The sequence below is a fragment of the Telmatherina bonti genome, assembly GCF_933228915.1.
Source record: "Telmatherina bonti genome assembly, chromosome: 8".
NCBI lineage: Eukaryota > Metazoa > Chordata > Actinopteri > Atheriniformes > Telmatherinidae > Telmatherina > Telmatherina bonti.
The window spans coordinates 20,293,356-20,312,752 of NC_136626.1; the positions used below are offsets into that span (position 1 = coordinate 20,293,356).

General features: G+C 38.6%; 1 protein-coding gene across 1 annotated transcript in view; it reads left to right on the plus strand.

The window, feature by feature from the left end:
- adgrl2a (adhesion G protein-coupled receptor L2a) overlaps window positions 1-19,397 on the plus strand; it is a 63,867-nt gene that overhangs the window by 3,455 nt on the left and 41,015 nt on the right. The window contains exon 2 of the mRNA XM_079245258.1: window positions 14,392-14,501. Within this exon, the coding sequence (XP_079101384.1) occupies window positions 14,392-14,501 (110 nt within the window). The remainder of the gene's footprint in view (window positions 1-14,391; window positions 14,502-19,397) is intronic.

The following is a 19,397-nucleotide window of genomic DNA, read 5'->3' on the forward strand; positions in this document are numbered from 1 at the left end:
TGTGTGATGGGGAGCGGGGAGGAAGAGGGGTTGAGGGATTTAAGTCTGGAGGAAAGTGAGCTTTCCTCCAGAAGGTGAGCCGCCCGCAGCACTGGGCATGCCCCCTACTCCCAGGGCCCCCCAAGGACCAGGACAAGCCGGGGACAGCCATCCCCGTAACCAGAGCCTTCGGCGACTCTAACCAGAGAGTCATCACTGACCCAAGAGGGGACCAACTCACCACATGCAGAAGGGGGGCACGAGGACAAAGAGGAGGCGGGGCGGCAGAAGGGGAATCCCAGACCGATTGTCCACCGCCCCCTCACTCACAGAGGACACCCCCACCTGGGGACATGAAGTCCCCACCTTGTCCACACATCGGCACTTCACACTGTCTCAGCACAAACCTACAGCCACACACACACACACTTCCGGACACATTCAGGTCCACCCAGCCACCCGTTCAGCCCACCCTTAAAACCATCCTCCTGACCCCCACGTCACATCCAAATCTCCCCCACTCCCATCCATCATATCTACACTTATCCACCAACCTACCACACACATGCACCACCCACTCCCCCATACATACACCCCTGCCCCCCCCCACACACACACAGACAGCACGCCCCCCCCTCCCCCCTCCTCCCCCCCCATACACACACCCGTATACATGCACCACCGCCACTCCCCACATACACGCATCACCCCACTCCCCTACACACACGGCACTACCCCCCCCACAGACACCACGACACCCCCCCCACACACGCATCATCACACTTCCCCACCCACACACATCCACATACCTATGTACCGCCACCAGTCCTCAACGCACACCCCCTACACACATCCCTCCATACACACTCACATCCCATCCACACTATCAAACACCCCCCACTCAACAAGTCCCAGGGTCGCAACCAGGCACCAGAGCACGTACCTGCCCGCCGCCGCAGCGGCAGGTCCAGGTCAGCCCAGCCCCCCCCCGGCACAAGCCGACCCCCCACCCCCAAGAGACAGGGGACAACCCCGGGCACCGGAGCCCGGGACCCCGCCCAGCCCACCCCACGGCGGCACAGGCGCCCGTTACGGAGTCACGCCCGCCAACCCATCCCCCGCCAGCGACCTCACCCCGCCGCTGCGCGGCAACTCCAGCCGCTGGCCCATCCAGGTCCACAGTAGGGCTAGAAACCTAGCCACTCCAGCAATGGAGCAGTCAAAATCCCCCCCCAGGAGCCCACCACAGACCCACAGCCCCCAGAGAACCCCAACCGGCCACCAACCCCGAGCGCAATAAGGTCACATTCTCCCCCCATACTAAGTGATGGAGCTGATCACAGGGGACCAGAGGGAATAAAGTTCAGCTGACTGATCTCTTGAGGAGGCAGACATCATCTCGACACTGATGTGATCTAATAAGAGATTTCTGAACTGCTGGATACACAGACTTTGTTTGCTTTTCCAGTTTAGAAGGATAGTTTTCTTTGCGATACATAAACTGGTGAGGATTTTTGAAGCAATTTGACAGATCTTTACATACCTGAAACCAGAATTCCTGGACAGGTGGGCAAGACCACAAAGCATGGTAGTAGCTGTCAATTGTGTTGCCATTGCAGTGTGGACAGATGTTTGATTGTGACAGACCCATCCTGAACATCCTGTGTCCTGTATAATGAGTTCTATGCAGAATTTTAAATTGTATTAGTTGCATGTTTGAATTCTTAGTCATTGTAAATGTATTTGAACAGATTTGTGACCATTCATTTTGGTCAAAGTTACTGGATAAGTCTGCTTCCCATTTAGAAGTTGGGAGACATATGGAATTGTCTAGCTTTGATAGTAATCTATATATTTTGGATAACAGTTTCGGGGCATTGAGATTTAAGAATTCTGCAGCCCTGATAGGTAGCTGCAAGTTTAATTGATCAGGGGTGTATTTCTTACCTATAATAGATTTAAGTTGGTGGTATTCTAAAAATTTTGTGCTGCTGATTTCATATCGTGAAGTAATTGTATCAAAAGGGAGAAAGTTCCCATTTTCTATTAAATGTTCTAACTGTTTTATTCCTTTATTCTTCCACTGAGGGAAGTTTATCATTTTCCGGTTTTGCTGGATGTCGGGATTGTTCCAAATAGGTGTAAGTTTGCATGGAATAAGCAAGGATTTGGTTAGTTTAAGAAATTCCCACCAGGCCATTAGTGAGGAGCTGATATTAATGCTTTTAAAGCATTTTTGGCGTTTGACAGCTGTGCTGATAAATGGCAGGTCTGAAATTGCCATATCCTCACACATAGCTTCTTCTATATTAAGCCATGGTTCATCTAGATAGCTAGGTTTAAGCCATTTAGAGATGTATTGTAGTCTATTGCTTATAAAGTAATTTTGGAAATTAGGCAAGTCTAAGCCATTATGGCTGTTCTTTCTAGCATTTTCAATTATGGTATTACTACTCGAGTGACAATAGGTATACTGCCAAAATTTCTTCAATACACCGAGCTTCTGTGTAGACGGGTTTTTGTGCATCATCATCACCGACGTGCATGCAGAACCTCACGGCAGAAAGTAGCACTCAGGTCAGTGTCTTTGGCAGAGCCAGGCTCTGAAATAGAGAGACAGGGCAGTAAACTTTTTCAGTCACCTAAAAAGATAAGATGGAAATTATTCATAATTCCAAGGGGTTCACAGCTCTTTGCTCAGAGCAGGAGAAAATTGTGGATCCAGTCCAGTAAAAAGAGCAAACTTACATTCCAAAAGGCAGCTAAATCTTTGCAGTGTTCACTTTGTGTATCAAAATTCAAAGCTTTGATCTTGTGTAATAAGACTTATCTATTTAAACCACACAGTGAGAACAAATATGTGCATTTAAATATTCGGCTGCATGTGGACAGACAGATTTTATGTAAAAACACTGAGTGACATTCTCAATGATGTGTATCAAGGCCTGCAATTACTCACTCAGAATTATGACAGCAGCTCAGCTGGGGACAGCGGATGAAACTTGCTACATTTTTAGCTTTAGCCATGCCATTTATATCAATACAATGATATATAAATTTAACGTAATGATATGGTTATCATTGTTATTATTACAATCAAGGAATCTTGAATCAACAAATACAGTGGTTGTAAAATTAGGCCTGCCATGAACATTATTACAGACTCAGCGCAATGAAACATCAACATAGTGCTGCTGATATCCTCAATGAAGGAGAGCAGAAACATTAAACAATCACGTAATATCATAAATGCATATCAAAACTATGAAATAGCATTTCATGATTAAACTATTTCATTCATGAGTCAAAAATAATAATTAAACAATAAAAAGAAATTGACATCTATTAAAGAATTTCACGACATTCATCGGGTCACCACATTTTTATGTCTTGATGCACACGCATCAATTATTATGTGCACACAAGAGACCCATCTATTGAGTGACACAGTTACCTTAAATCTTAGGGCAAAAATATATTTTCGCTTTGGTCAAAGTAACATTTGAGTCAAATAGAATTTCAGACAATATTTGAGAATAATTTTTGTCAGTATTGACACTATTGCTGTCACCATCTTTGTGTATATTTCTGCCATGGTTACCGGTGTTGATCAGTTAAAAAGTGTCCTCTGACTCTCATATTGAATCTAATTAATGTTATTTATAAATTCTGGAAATTTCATGTCAAGAAAAACAATTTAATTTGTGAATGAGTCATGTTGGGAAAAAAAAAAGTTTTCTTCCATGGTCATGAAACATGCGATTACACACCTAATATTCCTAGAAGGAGGCTGCTGCTTAGTGACAGATATATTTCTAGTGAAGTGTTGTGTGATGTCCCCAGTATTGTAGGCCCCTAAATTTGACTTTTCTATTTACATTTAACTATTGTTCCAAAAAACTGTCTGTTGTTTATTTTTATTGAGACATATTTTCTCAATGACCATTGGGTCATCATCATTTTTTTTTCTTTTTTCAGTGCGGTGTTCAGGGATAAATTTAAGGCGGCCCATTCATCATGAAGCATGACAATTTGAAAATTCGACATGTGATTTAAACCACTAAAGATACTCTAACTTGTCCCAGCACATTAAACCATGATGGAATTCCACCAGGAAAATTGTATACCATGGGAGACTCAATACATGACACCAGTTGTCACGCAGGGATGCCACTGGAGCCAAAGTGCACAGGATGGAATGACATGTGTCTGCCATAGAGCGAGATATTGGCTGGTCTGACACTGTCAGAATTCCTGTCTGTTGTGAATGAATGAATATATATATATATATTCATATATTATATATTCATTCATTCATTTTCTGAACCGCTTAATCCAATTCAGGGTCGCGGGGAAGCTGGAGCCTATCCCAGCTGGCTTTGGGCGACAGGCAGGGTACACCCTGGACAGCTTGCCAGTCCATCACAGGGCCACACAGAGAGACGGACAACCACTCATGCTCACACTCATTCCTAGAGGCAATTTAGAGTAACCAATTAACCTAACATGCATGTCTTTGGATGGTGGGAGGAAGCCGGAGTACCCGGAGAGAACCCACGCATGCACGGGGAGAACATGCAGACTCCACACAGAAAGGCCACTGACCAAACCCCTCCCCAGCCAAGGATCAAACCAGTGACCCTCTTGCTGTGAGGCCATGGTGTGGACTGGCATTTCTTTGGAGGGCTGCACAGTCCTACATGTACTCGCCAGAGGTAGCCTGACTGCCATTAGGTACCGAGATAAGATCCTCAGACCCCTTGTGGGACCATATGCTGGTGCGGTTGGCCCTGGGTTCCTCCTAATGCAAGACAATGCTAGACCTCATGTGGCTGGAGGGTGTCACAGTTCCTGGAACATGAAGGCTGTTGAGAAGATGGCTTGATGTTATGGACTGGCCAGCCTGTTCTCCAGACCTGAATCCAATTGAGCACATCTAGGACATCATGTCTCGCTCCATCCACCAACACCAAGTTGCATCACAGACTGTCCAGGAGTTGGCGGATGCTTTAGTCCAGGTCTGGGAGGATATCTCTCAGGAGAACATCCACCGCCTCATCAGGAGCATGTCCAGGCGTTGTAGGGAGGTCATACAGGCCTGCAGAGGCCACACACACTACTGAGCCTCATTTTGACTTGTTTAAAGGACATTACATCAAAGTTGGATCAACCTGTAGTGTGTTTTTCCACTGAAATTTTGAGTATAACTCCAAATCCAGACCTCCATGGGATACATTTGATTTTCATTGATAATTTTTTGTGATTTTGTTGTCAGCACATTCAACTATGGAAAGAACAAAGTATTTAATTAAAAAATATTTCATTAATTCAGATCTATAATATGTTACTTGAGTGTTCTCTTTTGAACAGTGTATATTTATATATACACTGTATATACTCCCCCCCGCAGAGTTGGCAAATGTGGCTGGGGAGAGGGAAGTCTGGGCTTCCCTGCTTAGGCTGCTGCCCCCGCGACCCGACCCCGGATAAGCGGCAGAAGATGGATGGATGGATGGATATTTATATATTACGACGACTGGTTTATTCTAATTGGTGTTGGCTTTGCCATTTATAATGGCGTGGTCTCAAATCAAGAAGCTGTGAAGTGGGATCCCTTAGTGTTTATCATTTATGAAAACATATACAGATTGCGGCATCCAAAATATAGTAAAAGGAGGGGCACAGATCTAAGACATCCAGACCTTCGCTGCTGAGGGACCCCATATACCGACCCACACTGAGCTGGGATCCCAAAGACAGTTGGGGACTGAGTCAGACAAATCACTTCCGTAAGAACTTAATAGGAAGAGTTTTGTTCTGAATTAATATGATCATCTGACACCGTGCTGCATTCTCAGTGAGAAGACGGGCATGTGAAGTTGTGTATAAAGCGCTTTGCAGCTAACACTCATTGATGTGGGATCATGCTAATGTGACAGACAGAGAAAACTGATCAGTTTTCTTTGAACTTAGGAAATAGATTTTCATTATGGCACAATATATGCGGGCAAATAAGATTAAATGTTGTTTAGCGATTGTTGATAAGGTGTTTAGTTTTTTTTTTTTCATTTTTACTTCAGACTGTTTGAAGAAACATATTTCAGTTCATAAAGAAATGTTTTGGTACTTTTGTAGTCTGTCACTTTCTAATGACAACAGTTTGCGTGGAGTACAAACATTTTCATGCTAGGTCAAAGTGTCTGTGGCGGTACGGACAGACCTACAGAAAGTATTCTTTTGTACATCCCAACTTAGGTGTGGAACATGGCATACGTATTCTTTTCATGCTTACGTAACATTTGTACATGAGGATCCAGGTGTCAGTTCTGCGCTACTCAGACTCATAGCAAATAGAGTGTATGAGAGAAAAAACTGCTAAGACTGATCTCCCAGGTGTGTGAGGTGTGTTTAACTCCAATACTACTGGCTGATAGACTAGGGGGAAAAAAGTAGCAAAATGTTGCTAGATGTACATTTTCAACAGAGCTAATTTTATTTTATTTTATTTTATTTTATTTTATTTTATTTTTTACATGTTCATGTGCAGTATCTCCATGGTACTGTGAGAGCAAATGGATAAATTATTATTTGAGTGAGAGTCATACATTTTAATTATATTGTCAATACCATAAAATTAAAACAAGCAAGTCCACAGTCATGAAAATAAACTCCCATTGACAAAATGCCCAGGACTGCATATGGGACTAATTAGCGATTGTCTTTCTCTTCCTTTATTTATTTAAACGAAAGGGCCTCTTAAGATACCAAATGTCATACAAGTATGCTTCTTGTGCCATTTGTAGTCATTCTCAGTCGAGATTTATATATATATATATATATATATATATATATATATATATATATATATATATATATATATATATATATATATATATGTGTGTGTATATATATATATATATATATATATATATATATATATATATATATATATATATATGTGTGTATATATATATATATATATATATATATATATATATATATATATATATATATATACACACACACACACACACACACAACAGTTATAGGCCAACATATTTTTGCCACAGTTACTTTGGTCTCTTAATTTAAGTATGTTGGGAAAATAAATACATTAACACTTGTGTGTAAAACTGTTTTAAACATCCAAAATGAATCAGATTCTGAAGTGTGGAGAATTGGATTGAGGCTCTGCTGAGTTTGATGGATCCTGTTGGCACTCCAGCTTGTTTTTATATCTGGCTGGCATATTATATTCATGAGCACAATGATTTTATGAAAATAGCCTTAGGTCTGTTGTGGCTCAATTAGAACATTCAGCTGCAAGCAATTAGTCGACTCAAGTGGGTGATAATCTGTTCAGGAATTTTTCTTTTTTTTCTTTTTCATGGACACCTCCCTTGCAGATGTGAAACTGCATGGCAGTACAATTTGAAATAATTAATTCATTGATAATAACATTCAGCGGTGTGATTTCTCTTTCTTTGCAGAATTTAGATTTTTTTTCTGCAGTAATGGCATTTCCATGTCTGCACTGATGGTAATGACTGCAAAAGCATTTGAACCACACAGATAGTGCGTGCAAGATTAAAACTGTCATTTATACATATTTAGATATTACTTTGTGATGCATTTCGCTTTTCTTGCTCAACCATCTGGTGCTTGGTTGTGATTTCCTCACATTTAACCATGCATTCTGATCTCTGCAGGAGTTGGAAAGATGACAGTGGCTTACACTGATTAATTATTTTGACTGAGGAAGACATATTAAGATATAAAGTATGAAAAGTGGCTTACTTATTGATTTCTCTTTCACTAATGAGCTTCGTTGTAAGTATTTGATAACAAGGCAATTGATTGCTGTAACATTACATGCTTGGCTCCTGCAGTGCATGGGATCATGTGTTTTCCAGTGGGTGTATCATTGATGGATTTGATCAATTCAGATACTTCTCTAAATGAGAAGATTCAATTCATCTGTGAGATGTGAATTTGACAATGGGTTAATGATAATCTGGAAAGTTATTAATATCAATCCAAAATGTTGTGTATAATGTAACATTACACATATTTTGAGTCGCAGCAGAATTTAATCTGAATTCATTTTTTTTTGTTAAAATGCTGAGCAATATGCTTAAAATCAGCTCTATCTTCCAAGTTCACAACAGTAAATGGGAGGAAGGTCTGGAGACTAAAGGATGCTACTTTACACTATTTATATCAGTGACAGTACTGCTAGCAAGGCTCTCCAAGGATCTCCATTCCTGCCGCCTGACAGCACTCTGCCTTGTTCTTCCTCTCTGTACATACGCTGCTGGTGTTTATTTAAAGCACGGCAGATTAAGATTTTATAAAGATCCAGATTCAGTTAGGGCGTTTCACAGGGATGTGCAAAAGTTCATGATGCATGAAACGGCTCTCTAACCAGTTGGTGAAGAAGTCTTGAACAAGAACATGTATTATTGGTGATCAGTGATTTGCACCATCGCCGATCATCCACCTAAACCAGCTGTCTATCTTGAAAGCTGCTTGATAAATCCAATTTACCTGCTTACTAAAACCATTATATTATGTTTAATCTTGTTAAATTATTAAATAAAACTCATAGTGCAACTATGTTCATGCTGCCTTCCCTTCAATGCCACTAGACACCAACCATTTCATCTGATTAGTTTATCTGTAAACTGTTTTTTCCTTACAAGTTGTTGAAAAAAAATCTAATGAACATTAAATATCTGTTGACGTAATGAGAAGCTGTGTCTGCTTTGATGTAAATACAGAAATCTGACCCACTTTCACTCACAATAATACTCGCTGACTTGTTCCAGTTTTAAAGGATTACATAATCATTTGTATTAATACAAAAAAAAAAAAAAAGTATTCTGCGCTTCAAAAAACGATTAACCTATTTTCCTACGTGGCACACTGTATTCTCATTTTTATTTGGCTTTTAGATGTTTGGATCAAAAGAGGGGAAAACTGTCCTTTTACATATGTATCTGAGTGAACAGTACCTGTACCATACAGAATGTTTTGTGAATGAGTGCATGTGGACAGGTTTCTGTCAGCTTTGTGCGGTGTGATACCGCATAACTGATCACTTGACAGTGAAAAGAACAGTCCTGACATCAACCTTATTTTCTTTGGTCATATTGAGATGTGGAGTCTCACTCAGCTTTTCCGGTTTGCTTGTTGTCTTAATGCACGAGTGAGCCGGCATCGCATTTTGTTGTCTTGTAAAGGTCACATTTCGACCAGCACACTGTCACAATAACATTCCCATTGACTTCAGTGGCATGACAATATACCTCTTGTAGTTTAAAAAAGAAAATCAATATGAGAAGTGGACGGATGTGAGTCAGACAGCCTCCCCCCTGACTCTTTAAGAGCCAAGAATTCCACCATCGAGTATCCATTAAATATACCATAAATGCAAGCATATGAAGGTAATTACATGTTTCAGGGATGTCTTACCCGGATATTGGTTAAGACCTCAAGTTAAAAGCAGGATACTAATAGTTCATTTCTAATGACCCAGTTCCTGAAACAATATTGGGCCACCCCATTAGATAATAGTCTAAATATACTGATAGTGGAGGTGATTATACTAAGAACATGGTGTAATGTATGTGTGTGTGCTTTGTGTCCTGTTCACGTCAGATGGTCTTGCTGCCATTCTGTGGCCCTGGAAATGATTTAATTTTTTTCATTGGCCTGTCTGCGATCAACAGGCTTGCCTCTTGAGAGAGATGTCTGCCTTGATAATTGTGCCATGAACCTCATCAGCATTTCAGATGAAATGGGTCTAGACGGGTCACTTTGAGTTTAAGAGACGCTAATTTGATTGAAATTCAGACTGGGAGCTCCAGGAAGTAGATTGTGCGTTTTTCCGTAATGTGCTCCCCTCACTCATGTTGCTTCTCTCCTCCTCTGACATGCCTATTGTTTTCGCTGCTGCTACTCCTTTTTTTTTTCCTTTCTTTTTTTTTTTTATACTGTGAATTACAAATGTTCACTTTAGGTTTCATGAGTGTTGAGGGATAGAAAATTGCTGAGGTGAGGCAAAGCAATCTAGTATTAAGCAATTAATGGCCCTATCGCTCCTCTTAACTGGGAAGACCACATAAGAGACAGACATTGTTGGGCCTGAACCATTTCAACCAGCTGTAATTACATTGCCACTTGTCAAAATGCTTATTCAAGATATGAAATATCATTTCACAGACCCATACTGATACCTTTATTTAGACTGGAGCTCTAAATATATGAAATGTTGGTATGCCGCATCTCAAACTGCTGCACGTGATGCTGCTTATAAAGAAAGTTGTGTAGCCACTGATAAAATGAACACACATCAGTTTTCCCCAATTACATGCATAGACTGCAACATCAAAACAATGCTAAGATTGTAAGCTCAAAATCCAACATCAAGCAATTTAGCTATAGCTGAAAATAGATTGATTATATCTAAACTATAATAGTATCGTAACATGTTTCAATAGCCAGCTGCAATGCTTGTCTTCCATGTTTATGTAAATGTACATTTACATGGAACATGATGTTAATCTGGGGCCTTTTTTTTTCTTTTACTAGATAATCTGTGGAAAGAACAATTCAAAGTGAGCAGTGATCTCTTTCCAAGTGTTCAGTTCTTAATTGATACAAAGAAAAATTTTTATTAAAATCTTAAACATATTTGGTGAAGCTTAATTAATAATATGTGTATACAATGGAGAATTGGTTATAAAGATACATATTTTATTCCAAAAGATATTTTTGTGAAAAGCAAATGTAATACAAAGTCCTTTATCACTTAAGTAGACTTTATTTCCCTATAGCTGAGATTAGATGTAATTTGGAGCAATTTTGCCATTTGAGGGATTACATTGTTCAACCTCCACATTATCTCCATGCCCAATTATTCCTCTGACATGGTTTATGTTGGTAATGGTGAAGGTTAGATTGAATGTGGCTACATGGTATCAGGAGTACTATCAGTATTACCTTGTTGGCTCACATTGTACCCTTTTCACTGTCATCTGCGGTGATGATTTTTAAAAGAGATTTGCGTCAAATCCAAGCAGCATCTTCTACAACACTGTAATTGTAATGATGGCTGCTTCGTCTAAAAGGTCAGAGATGTGATGGGATTATATTTGGAATACTTCAGTGTGATTAACAGGCCAGGGGGAAAGATGAACACAATCAGTATGGAAAGCTTTGTTCCCCACTTCTTTTATTTTTCCACCTGGAAAGGATTTGGGAAAATTGTTTCACACATACTTTCACTATTTCTGTTTATTTTTTCTTTTAACTAAATACTCTACATTTAAAATAGTTCATTATTTTGTGAGCCGTTGAACGATAAACTCTTCACACACAGTGTTGTATATTTTTCTTTCTAACAATGAAAACAGAAATCAGTCAGATAATATCCCTGCTGAAAAAAATCCAATGATTTTACCTGAAAAAAAGAAAATAAAAAAATAAAGCTCCATTTCCCAGTGGTTAATCATCATATCTCTCACTTGCATTACAAGACAAACTAAATTTCTTTTTCCATTTTGGTTTTATCCAGTGGAGCTATTGTCGTGTTTATAGAAGTAGAGTGTTTTACTCTGGAGGAAAGTCAAGAAAAGCTTCCTTCCACTTAATATTCATTATGTAGATGATTAATTACTACATAGCCTCACACTATCAAAAGATAGTCAGCGATATCATATTTTGAATGTATTTAATTAGTGTGCACTTGGAGACCTGTGGCCTGCCAAACCAAACGCTGAACTTTTTATGGGTGGAATTTCAATTACATGCTTTCTCTCAAAATGAGGGCTAAGACTATGCAGAGAAGAAGTCATTAGGGCTTTTTCAATTGGTCTCAGGAGATGCCCGAGGTTTCACAGAAGAGCTAGGAATCAGAGTCACACAATCCCATAGATCAGGACGCCCCTGTTGCACTGCTCTAAAATTAGGCCAATATATCAGGAAGAGCTATCAGCATTATGTCAACATTGTTTTAAAAGAAATATGAGCTTCTTTTGGGTTTCCTTCTGTTCTTCAATGCGTATTTCTGAGCAATGACAACAGGTCTGTGTCTCATTAGTGTCACTAATTTTATTTTTCTATATTAATCTGTTTCATATGCCTGACATAAACTAGGCATTCATTTCCTGGTCTCAGTGGAATCTGGTAGATAAAGCAGTGAAATTTATATTGCTTCCGAAGGATACACTTACGCATGAGAAAAGCAGGGAAAGTCATCAAAGTGACCATTTAATATGTAGAAAGAGCTGCAGACTCATGAAATATTACCCACAAAAACAGGCTTGATATTGCTGTCCCACCATGAGATGTGTGTTTTAATTTCCACAGTATTTTATTTCGATAAGAACAAATTTAATATGCTGATATTCAGTTGCTGTTTTGCGTAGAACTATTAATAAAGCAAATGCCCCTTGAGATTCTCCCTGAACACAGGTGCACAATTGTATGTGGATTCTAATGTGTTTAACAAATATGCTGGTTAAAGTACTCTTTATCAGATATTATTATAAACTACTTTATTCAAACATGCAGGTCTTATGATTAAAATGAGCATCAACAATAATGAAATTGTATATCTTTAGTGTTTCCAAAGGCATTTTGAGTGTTTACCTATCTATCTATATATATATATATCTATATATATATATATATATATATATATATATATATATAGATATAGATATAGATATAGATATATAGATATATAGATATATAGATATATAATATCTCTCTCTCTCTCTCTCTCTCTCTCTCTCTATATATATATATATATATATATATATGTATATATAGATATATATATATATATATATATATATATACACATACACATACACATACATACATATATATATATATATAAATATACACATACATATATGTATGTATATGTGTGTGTGGGTATGTGTATAATAAGCACTGCATGGACTGATGGCATGCAGCAAAATTAAGGTTGTTTATAAGCTGGGACCAAAAAGGCACTGATATCTGAGTCTATGTTCTTTGCATTAACTATTGCTATATGTTACCTTAAAACACACACAAAAAAAACCTAAAAAAAAAAACATTTGGGTAACTTTTCCAGCTGAAAATAAAGGCAAAGGTAAAAAACAGACCAACTAGTAATACATTTTCCACTGATCTGCTGTAAATGGGGGCACTGGTCTGTGATAAGAAGAAACAAATATTTTCTCTGGTCCCAGCTAAATCAGCAGAACAGAGTTATTGATCTGACTCCTCACACTCCCAATAGAATTTTAAGTCCCTATGGTTACAAAGACGACACGCTCGGCGTATTGATGTCACTATCTTGGTTTTAGTGCAGCAAGAAGGTAGTCACCTGCAAGTACCTGGATCTCAGAGAACACTGAGAGCCAATTTAAAATGTCTGCTCTCCAGATGTTACATGTGTTAGCTGAAATTAGGTTGGCACAGCTGCACACAGAGGGTGTAATAAAATTCAACAGCCGATGTGTTAATATTCAGGTCATTTTTTTCCCATGAAGATGTCCATCTATCTATTTTATCTGCTGCCCATCCACAGGTCTTCATAAAAATGACTCCCAATGCAACTTATATATATCTTTTTTTGTCTGGATTTTTAGGTATTTTTTAGTATTTGAGAACTTTTACATTCAGAGCAAGAGCAACCTCACACAACTTACCCAGAACATTTGAGTCAGGATGTTTACCAGAAACAAAATCATGTGCAAAATCTACTACACTAAAGAAAGAAGTGAAAAAAAATAAATTCATAGATTGCATTAGGTTACCATGCAGCAATAGTCAGTACGCATCATTTTTGTCTGCTCTCCATAATATTTCTTGTTTTATTATTAAATGCTAATAAAGTTGAGTTAGAAGAATGAAGTTAAGTAAAACTGGTTTGGATTTTATCTTGTCACAAATAGCAAAAATAAAGTTGAACAAAGGCTAAAAAAAAAAAAACTGTAATTAAATCTAAATGTAATACGGTGTCAAACCCATTCAGACACAAAGTCCAAGCTATTGGAAAATATGGAGTCATATAGCACAAAAAACCTCCGCAACATTGTAGACACGAGATACAAATGAGAGGTTCTCCCTTACTCTACAGGTGCTAATCTTAAAAAAAAAAACAAAAAAAAAAAAAAAACATCCCCTTAATGTTATCACTGCTATTTCCTGAGTGTTTATTTTTTTGTTGAGCAGTGTGAACTTATTTTCTGTTCAGGTTTTATTCCACTTTTACTCTTTTTTAAGCATTTTATGCATTTAATTCCTTTTAGACATTTAGTTCATTATTATTTTATTCTGCCCCAGAAGCGTAACATTTTTAACAATTATTTTGTCCTTCATCTGTACTTTTTTGTCTTTGTTTCTTGCCAGATGTAACAATCGGACCCAGTGTATTGTGATCACTGGTTTAGATGTCTTCCCTGACCCCTGCCCAGGGACCTACAAGTACCTGGAGGTCCAGTATGAGTGTGTACCCTACAGTAAGTATGACCCTTCTGTCATGAATTGAAAACCCTTAGTCCACCTTTTCTCCACCCTCTCGTCCTTAGCTCCTCTCTCTCAGTCTGCCCTCTGTCTCTTCTCGGTGGTTTACCATATCTAGTCCCATTTCTCCCCCGCCTCGTCCAGTCGGTGCACTTTCTTTGTCTGCAACACCTTCCAGCACCCTTTTTCCTCTGTCTCTTCTTCAATCTGTGTCACGCAGTGAACCTTCCATGAAATATGACCTGTGAAACCCCTCAGTCCTCTTCTGCACTCCCCTCATTATTGATGTGCTCCCCATGTTTCGAGTGGATCGACGAGCCTGGTTATGAGGTAGCAGAATAGAAGGAAGGCAGAGGAAGTCATGCTGATTCTCTGTGATGGCAAGCGGGAGTTTCATTTCTCAAGTCTTGTACTGAGAAGTCTATCAGACAAGAACACGGCTCACCGTGATGTCTTAATATACAGCCATACAACAGGTGCAGAAATATGTTAACAGATGTTTCATTATGTAACAGAATGGTTCCCCTCATAAGTCAACAAGGTAATATTTCATTTAAAGAGATAGTGTTAACATTTTGTCTCTTCCTCTGATGCTAAAATATTCATTGCCATTCAGTTCCCAAACAATCTTTAGATTGCCCTTTGTATTAATATTCCCCTTTGTCCTTTAGGTTTCCACGTTCATTTGCAATTTGTGAAGGAAATCCCCCCATGTAACCTTTACATACTGATTAATGACAGTGATTTAGATGAATTGCCAGAATCACTAATCAGGTGGAACTGAAATAATTAGAGTTGGAAAGATAGGATGATATTATTTTCCAGCTCTTGCAGGATCAAGTGAGTGTTTTGGGTTTTCATGTCTTCAGATAAGTTTCAGTTTGAGGAAAATGAATTAAGAAAAATTAAACCCAAATTTAAATAGTGCTCATACATCCGCTGCACTTTCTATGCAATACATCTGTTCTGCATTGTTCATCACAACTACACCTGTCCAAACTGCTCCCCTTAGTGTTGATTCAGATTGCTCAAGTGAACATCATTAGATGGTGAAACTCATTACAACTTAAAGGTTAACCTCTCTGAGGCTTTGAGGACTCGTAATTAAAGATGGAATAAGCAATAACAGCCATTCGAGTCCAAACTATTGAGCAAAGACAAATTGTGAAGTTCATTTCTTAAACTCAGCAGCTTGTGTTTTTTTCTCTTCTGCTTTCTTCTTTTTTTCTCCTTGCCTTATCGTTAAGTATTGATCTGATGTCTTGCTGTGTTACCCCCAACCTTAATAGAGGGATTAGCCTCAAAGTGCACTCATGTCCACCCACTGTTATGATTGTGTTTTAGTTTTGTCTTGTATCAAGGAAACAGTGAAGACCACTGTGGTGTGGTTCAAATTAAGCTTCCACCCAAGGACTCTCAGTCCTCGCAAAAACCTATGTAAAAAACTCCCTTCATTCTGTGGTGTTGCAAAGATGCGTATCTGTAGCCCCATCTTTTTGCTTCTCAAGGTCCATGTCCAACCAGAACTGGGCCAAGAATACAGAAAGTATCCTATCACAACTGCCCTGGTAAGTGTTTAGTGTTGTCCCAGTCTGATTCAGTCCACACAAGCCCAGTCAAGCCTTTCCCACTCAAACCCTCCTGTAAACCTCGCTAGTTTTTGATTTATAGGCAAGTTCCCTATTCCGTTGCCTTCCTCTTACCAATCCTCTTGTCTCCTCTCTGAAACAAAATCAATATGCCTCGCATCATTTTATAGAGTCGGACTAATGCAGAGAAGCAATCGCGAGAGAAGATTAACTATTCAACACCAGAGCAAACTCTAACTACAGCTTTCAGACGGGCTAGCGAAGCTTTCACTGCAGATTTCTAGTTTGCAGATAGAATAGATCATATGCCAAATACCACGATTTGTGATTAAAAACATTTCAGTGGTCCAGGGGCTTAAGATCGCCTGGATTTGCTGGGACACAAGACTTGAGAGGATGTTTTGCAAGAGAACGCATTAAAACCTCATTAAGCTGATCAACAAGGGGGCCGCAGACAGTGTCCTCATTTTGACTGGTATTTACCCAATCTGTCCCCAGAAATATGTGACTAGAATATTTATTAATATTTATTTATTATTATCATTTATTTATTTATTTATTCTACCTGAAGACATTTCTTTTATTTGATTGTCTTAACTTTTATATAATGACACAAGCATTTTAAGATTTTTTTTTTCTATTCAGGTGGCCTTTGTAACACATTGACAATATTTCCTTCTTTTTTTTTCTTATCTCTTTGGCTTTAAATGTTGGTTCTCGTCATTAGCTGCCCTCATTAGCAACATCATTTTCATACTCCAGCCAAAGATGTAAATTTTTTGCCTTCACTTGGCACTGAGGCCCCATCTAAATTGGCTCCAGTAATTGCTTTAATCAGACAACATAAAATCTAAGACATACTTTATTAAGACTGTTCTCTGCATGCTTGTTTGAAATAATAACAAGAAAAAAAAAGAAAAAAAAAAAAGAACAAAGTTGGCTCCTTTACCTTACGTTGTAAAACTGTAGTTGTGCCAGTCAGTAATATTTTAACACTACTGCCAGTAATCCATATGAACGCAATGGCCAGACCATGAAAATGAGTAGTAGCATGTGTGTTTGGTCCCTGTTTGGTGTTTGCTTTTAGCCTTCCCCTTCCACCTTATTTGTTAAATGTAATTTACATAATGTTCTAATTTCATTAAACACTCAAGCGCTTGGTTCAGTCAACAGTGGACAGCAGAAACCATCCATATCAAGATGGAAAACAAGTTTTTATTTTGTTTTGTTTTTTTTTAGAAGTGATTGCAAATGCTTGTCCCAGTTTAGTAGGAAATACCCAATAAAAATCCTTTTATATCGTTTAAAGAAAGTCTTGTGTGTTTGGGCATTTGTGGGTTGGGCTGTGTCTCTTGTTTGTTTTTATGTTGCTGGATGAAAACTGACTGACTGTCTTCCCTTCCCCTGTGCAATCTGCAGGAAACCTCCTCGGGTATCTGACTCACTCTCCTCACGCACTCACCGATTTCTGATCACACTGATTGCTCCTTCTATTTTTGCATTTCTACTAACGTCATCCAGTCTTCCTTCACGTCTTCTCATTTTCTTTCCAGAATATCGTCACGCCATGTCTCTGTGTTTGCCTCTGTTCTATGTCGCTGAGGCAGCTTCTGAGAACTGTAGTTAATTTATTTGCTTCCTAGCCATGTTTGATCTCATAGTTGGGTGCAACACACTCGAATTTCCTCTGCAGAATGGAGTGCATTCATTTACGGATCCTTGCGAAACTCAGTTTCAAATGTTTTTCTGTCACTGAAGCCCAGATCAGACTCAACAGTTTTCTAACAAAATGAAATTCTGTTATGAACGCGAACTAATCTGAGCAGGAGAAAATCACATTATCCCATGATGCATACTAGCCGGGAATATGCATGTTGATTCTTTCTGTTCTCTGTCATGGAGCCTGTTGATTGTAAAAACAGGCATCAGAGAAAGACATAACAACCAGTCGGGGTGAAGATCTCCAGTCCAAGAATCAATGCTGGCAGTACTTGTGGATCTCCATGTCTACTGGTATTCACATATGAGGCTGCTGCTGTAATGATAAACATGTTTCTACATTAGATATGCTTTGTAACAATTAAATATGATATAATTCCCAATTACCCAGTGTCAGTGCAATTGAAAAATAATCGTTTTTAGTTATTTATGTGCCATGAGAGTTCTTGTAGCTTTTCACACAACATTTCAGCATCAAGTAGACAAACTAAACCACCCTGAGAACTTATTGTCTAATCTGGGCTTCAGACTAATTTAGAAAATAAATGTGTACACTGAATAGCCATACCTTAAAATCACTTTATTTAGGCATTCTTTTGGATTTTGAAAGTTGTGGGTTGGCGGCGTCACAAATACTGTTAATCCTGTGAGGTTAGAGGCTAGGTCAACACTTTTCACTCACTAATGTGTTTCTCCAAAGATTCCCTCCAGTGTTGGAGTGGATTGTTTTGCTGTGGGAGGGCACTGCCACCAGGGATTGATGGAATTGCTTGGTCTGAAACAAAGAGCCCATTTACAAACACACCAAAATTTAATAATTACCTTATTTCTGGAGTTAACAGAAATATAAAGCTGTTGTTTAAATTGTTAAATCTAATATCCTTTATCAGATAACTTCAATTATCTGATTATTAGAAATCAGATTAGCACACCTACATTTCCCACCAATACCCTAAAGTCTGTGTGCATGTAGACCTGAATGTGTGATTTAGTTTTGTCTATTTACGATCTGCACATGCAAAGACGTAATCGCTTCAATCTTTTTAAAAGCATCTGTCAAAAAGAGAAGTGACTTTATCACGAGTGGAACACAAAAGAAAAATACGATTTCGTGCAGCCGCCAGAGTATAAACAAAGTAAAGTGTTGACCTGTGGACTATTTTGCAGGCCTCTTAGTTCCCACATTAGCAGCTAATGCTAACACTGCAGGGTTATTCGTGCCGAACAAAGATCAGAAGTAAATCTGAAAATGAACAGGAATTGTAGACTTTATTTTGATGAGTGCAAGACGCATAAAATCAGATTATTACAATGATCTTATTTGTCCAAGTTATCAGAATCGAAGGTCATGAACTGTTTTTTTTAGGTGGATTGTTTATGTCAAAACCAAAATTTTCTTGTCACTTAATTGGTTCTCTGTTTCACCTTATGGTAGTTTTCAGGTTGTGGCTGATCTGTGTACTTTGCATTAGCGTTTATCTTTTTTTTCCTTTTTTTTTTTTTTTTTTTTTTAAGTCAAAACTGTTTTGTTGTGCTGTTTTTATTGATGATGTTTTTCATACATTTTAGAGTAATGGCCGGGGT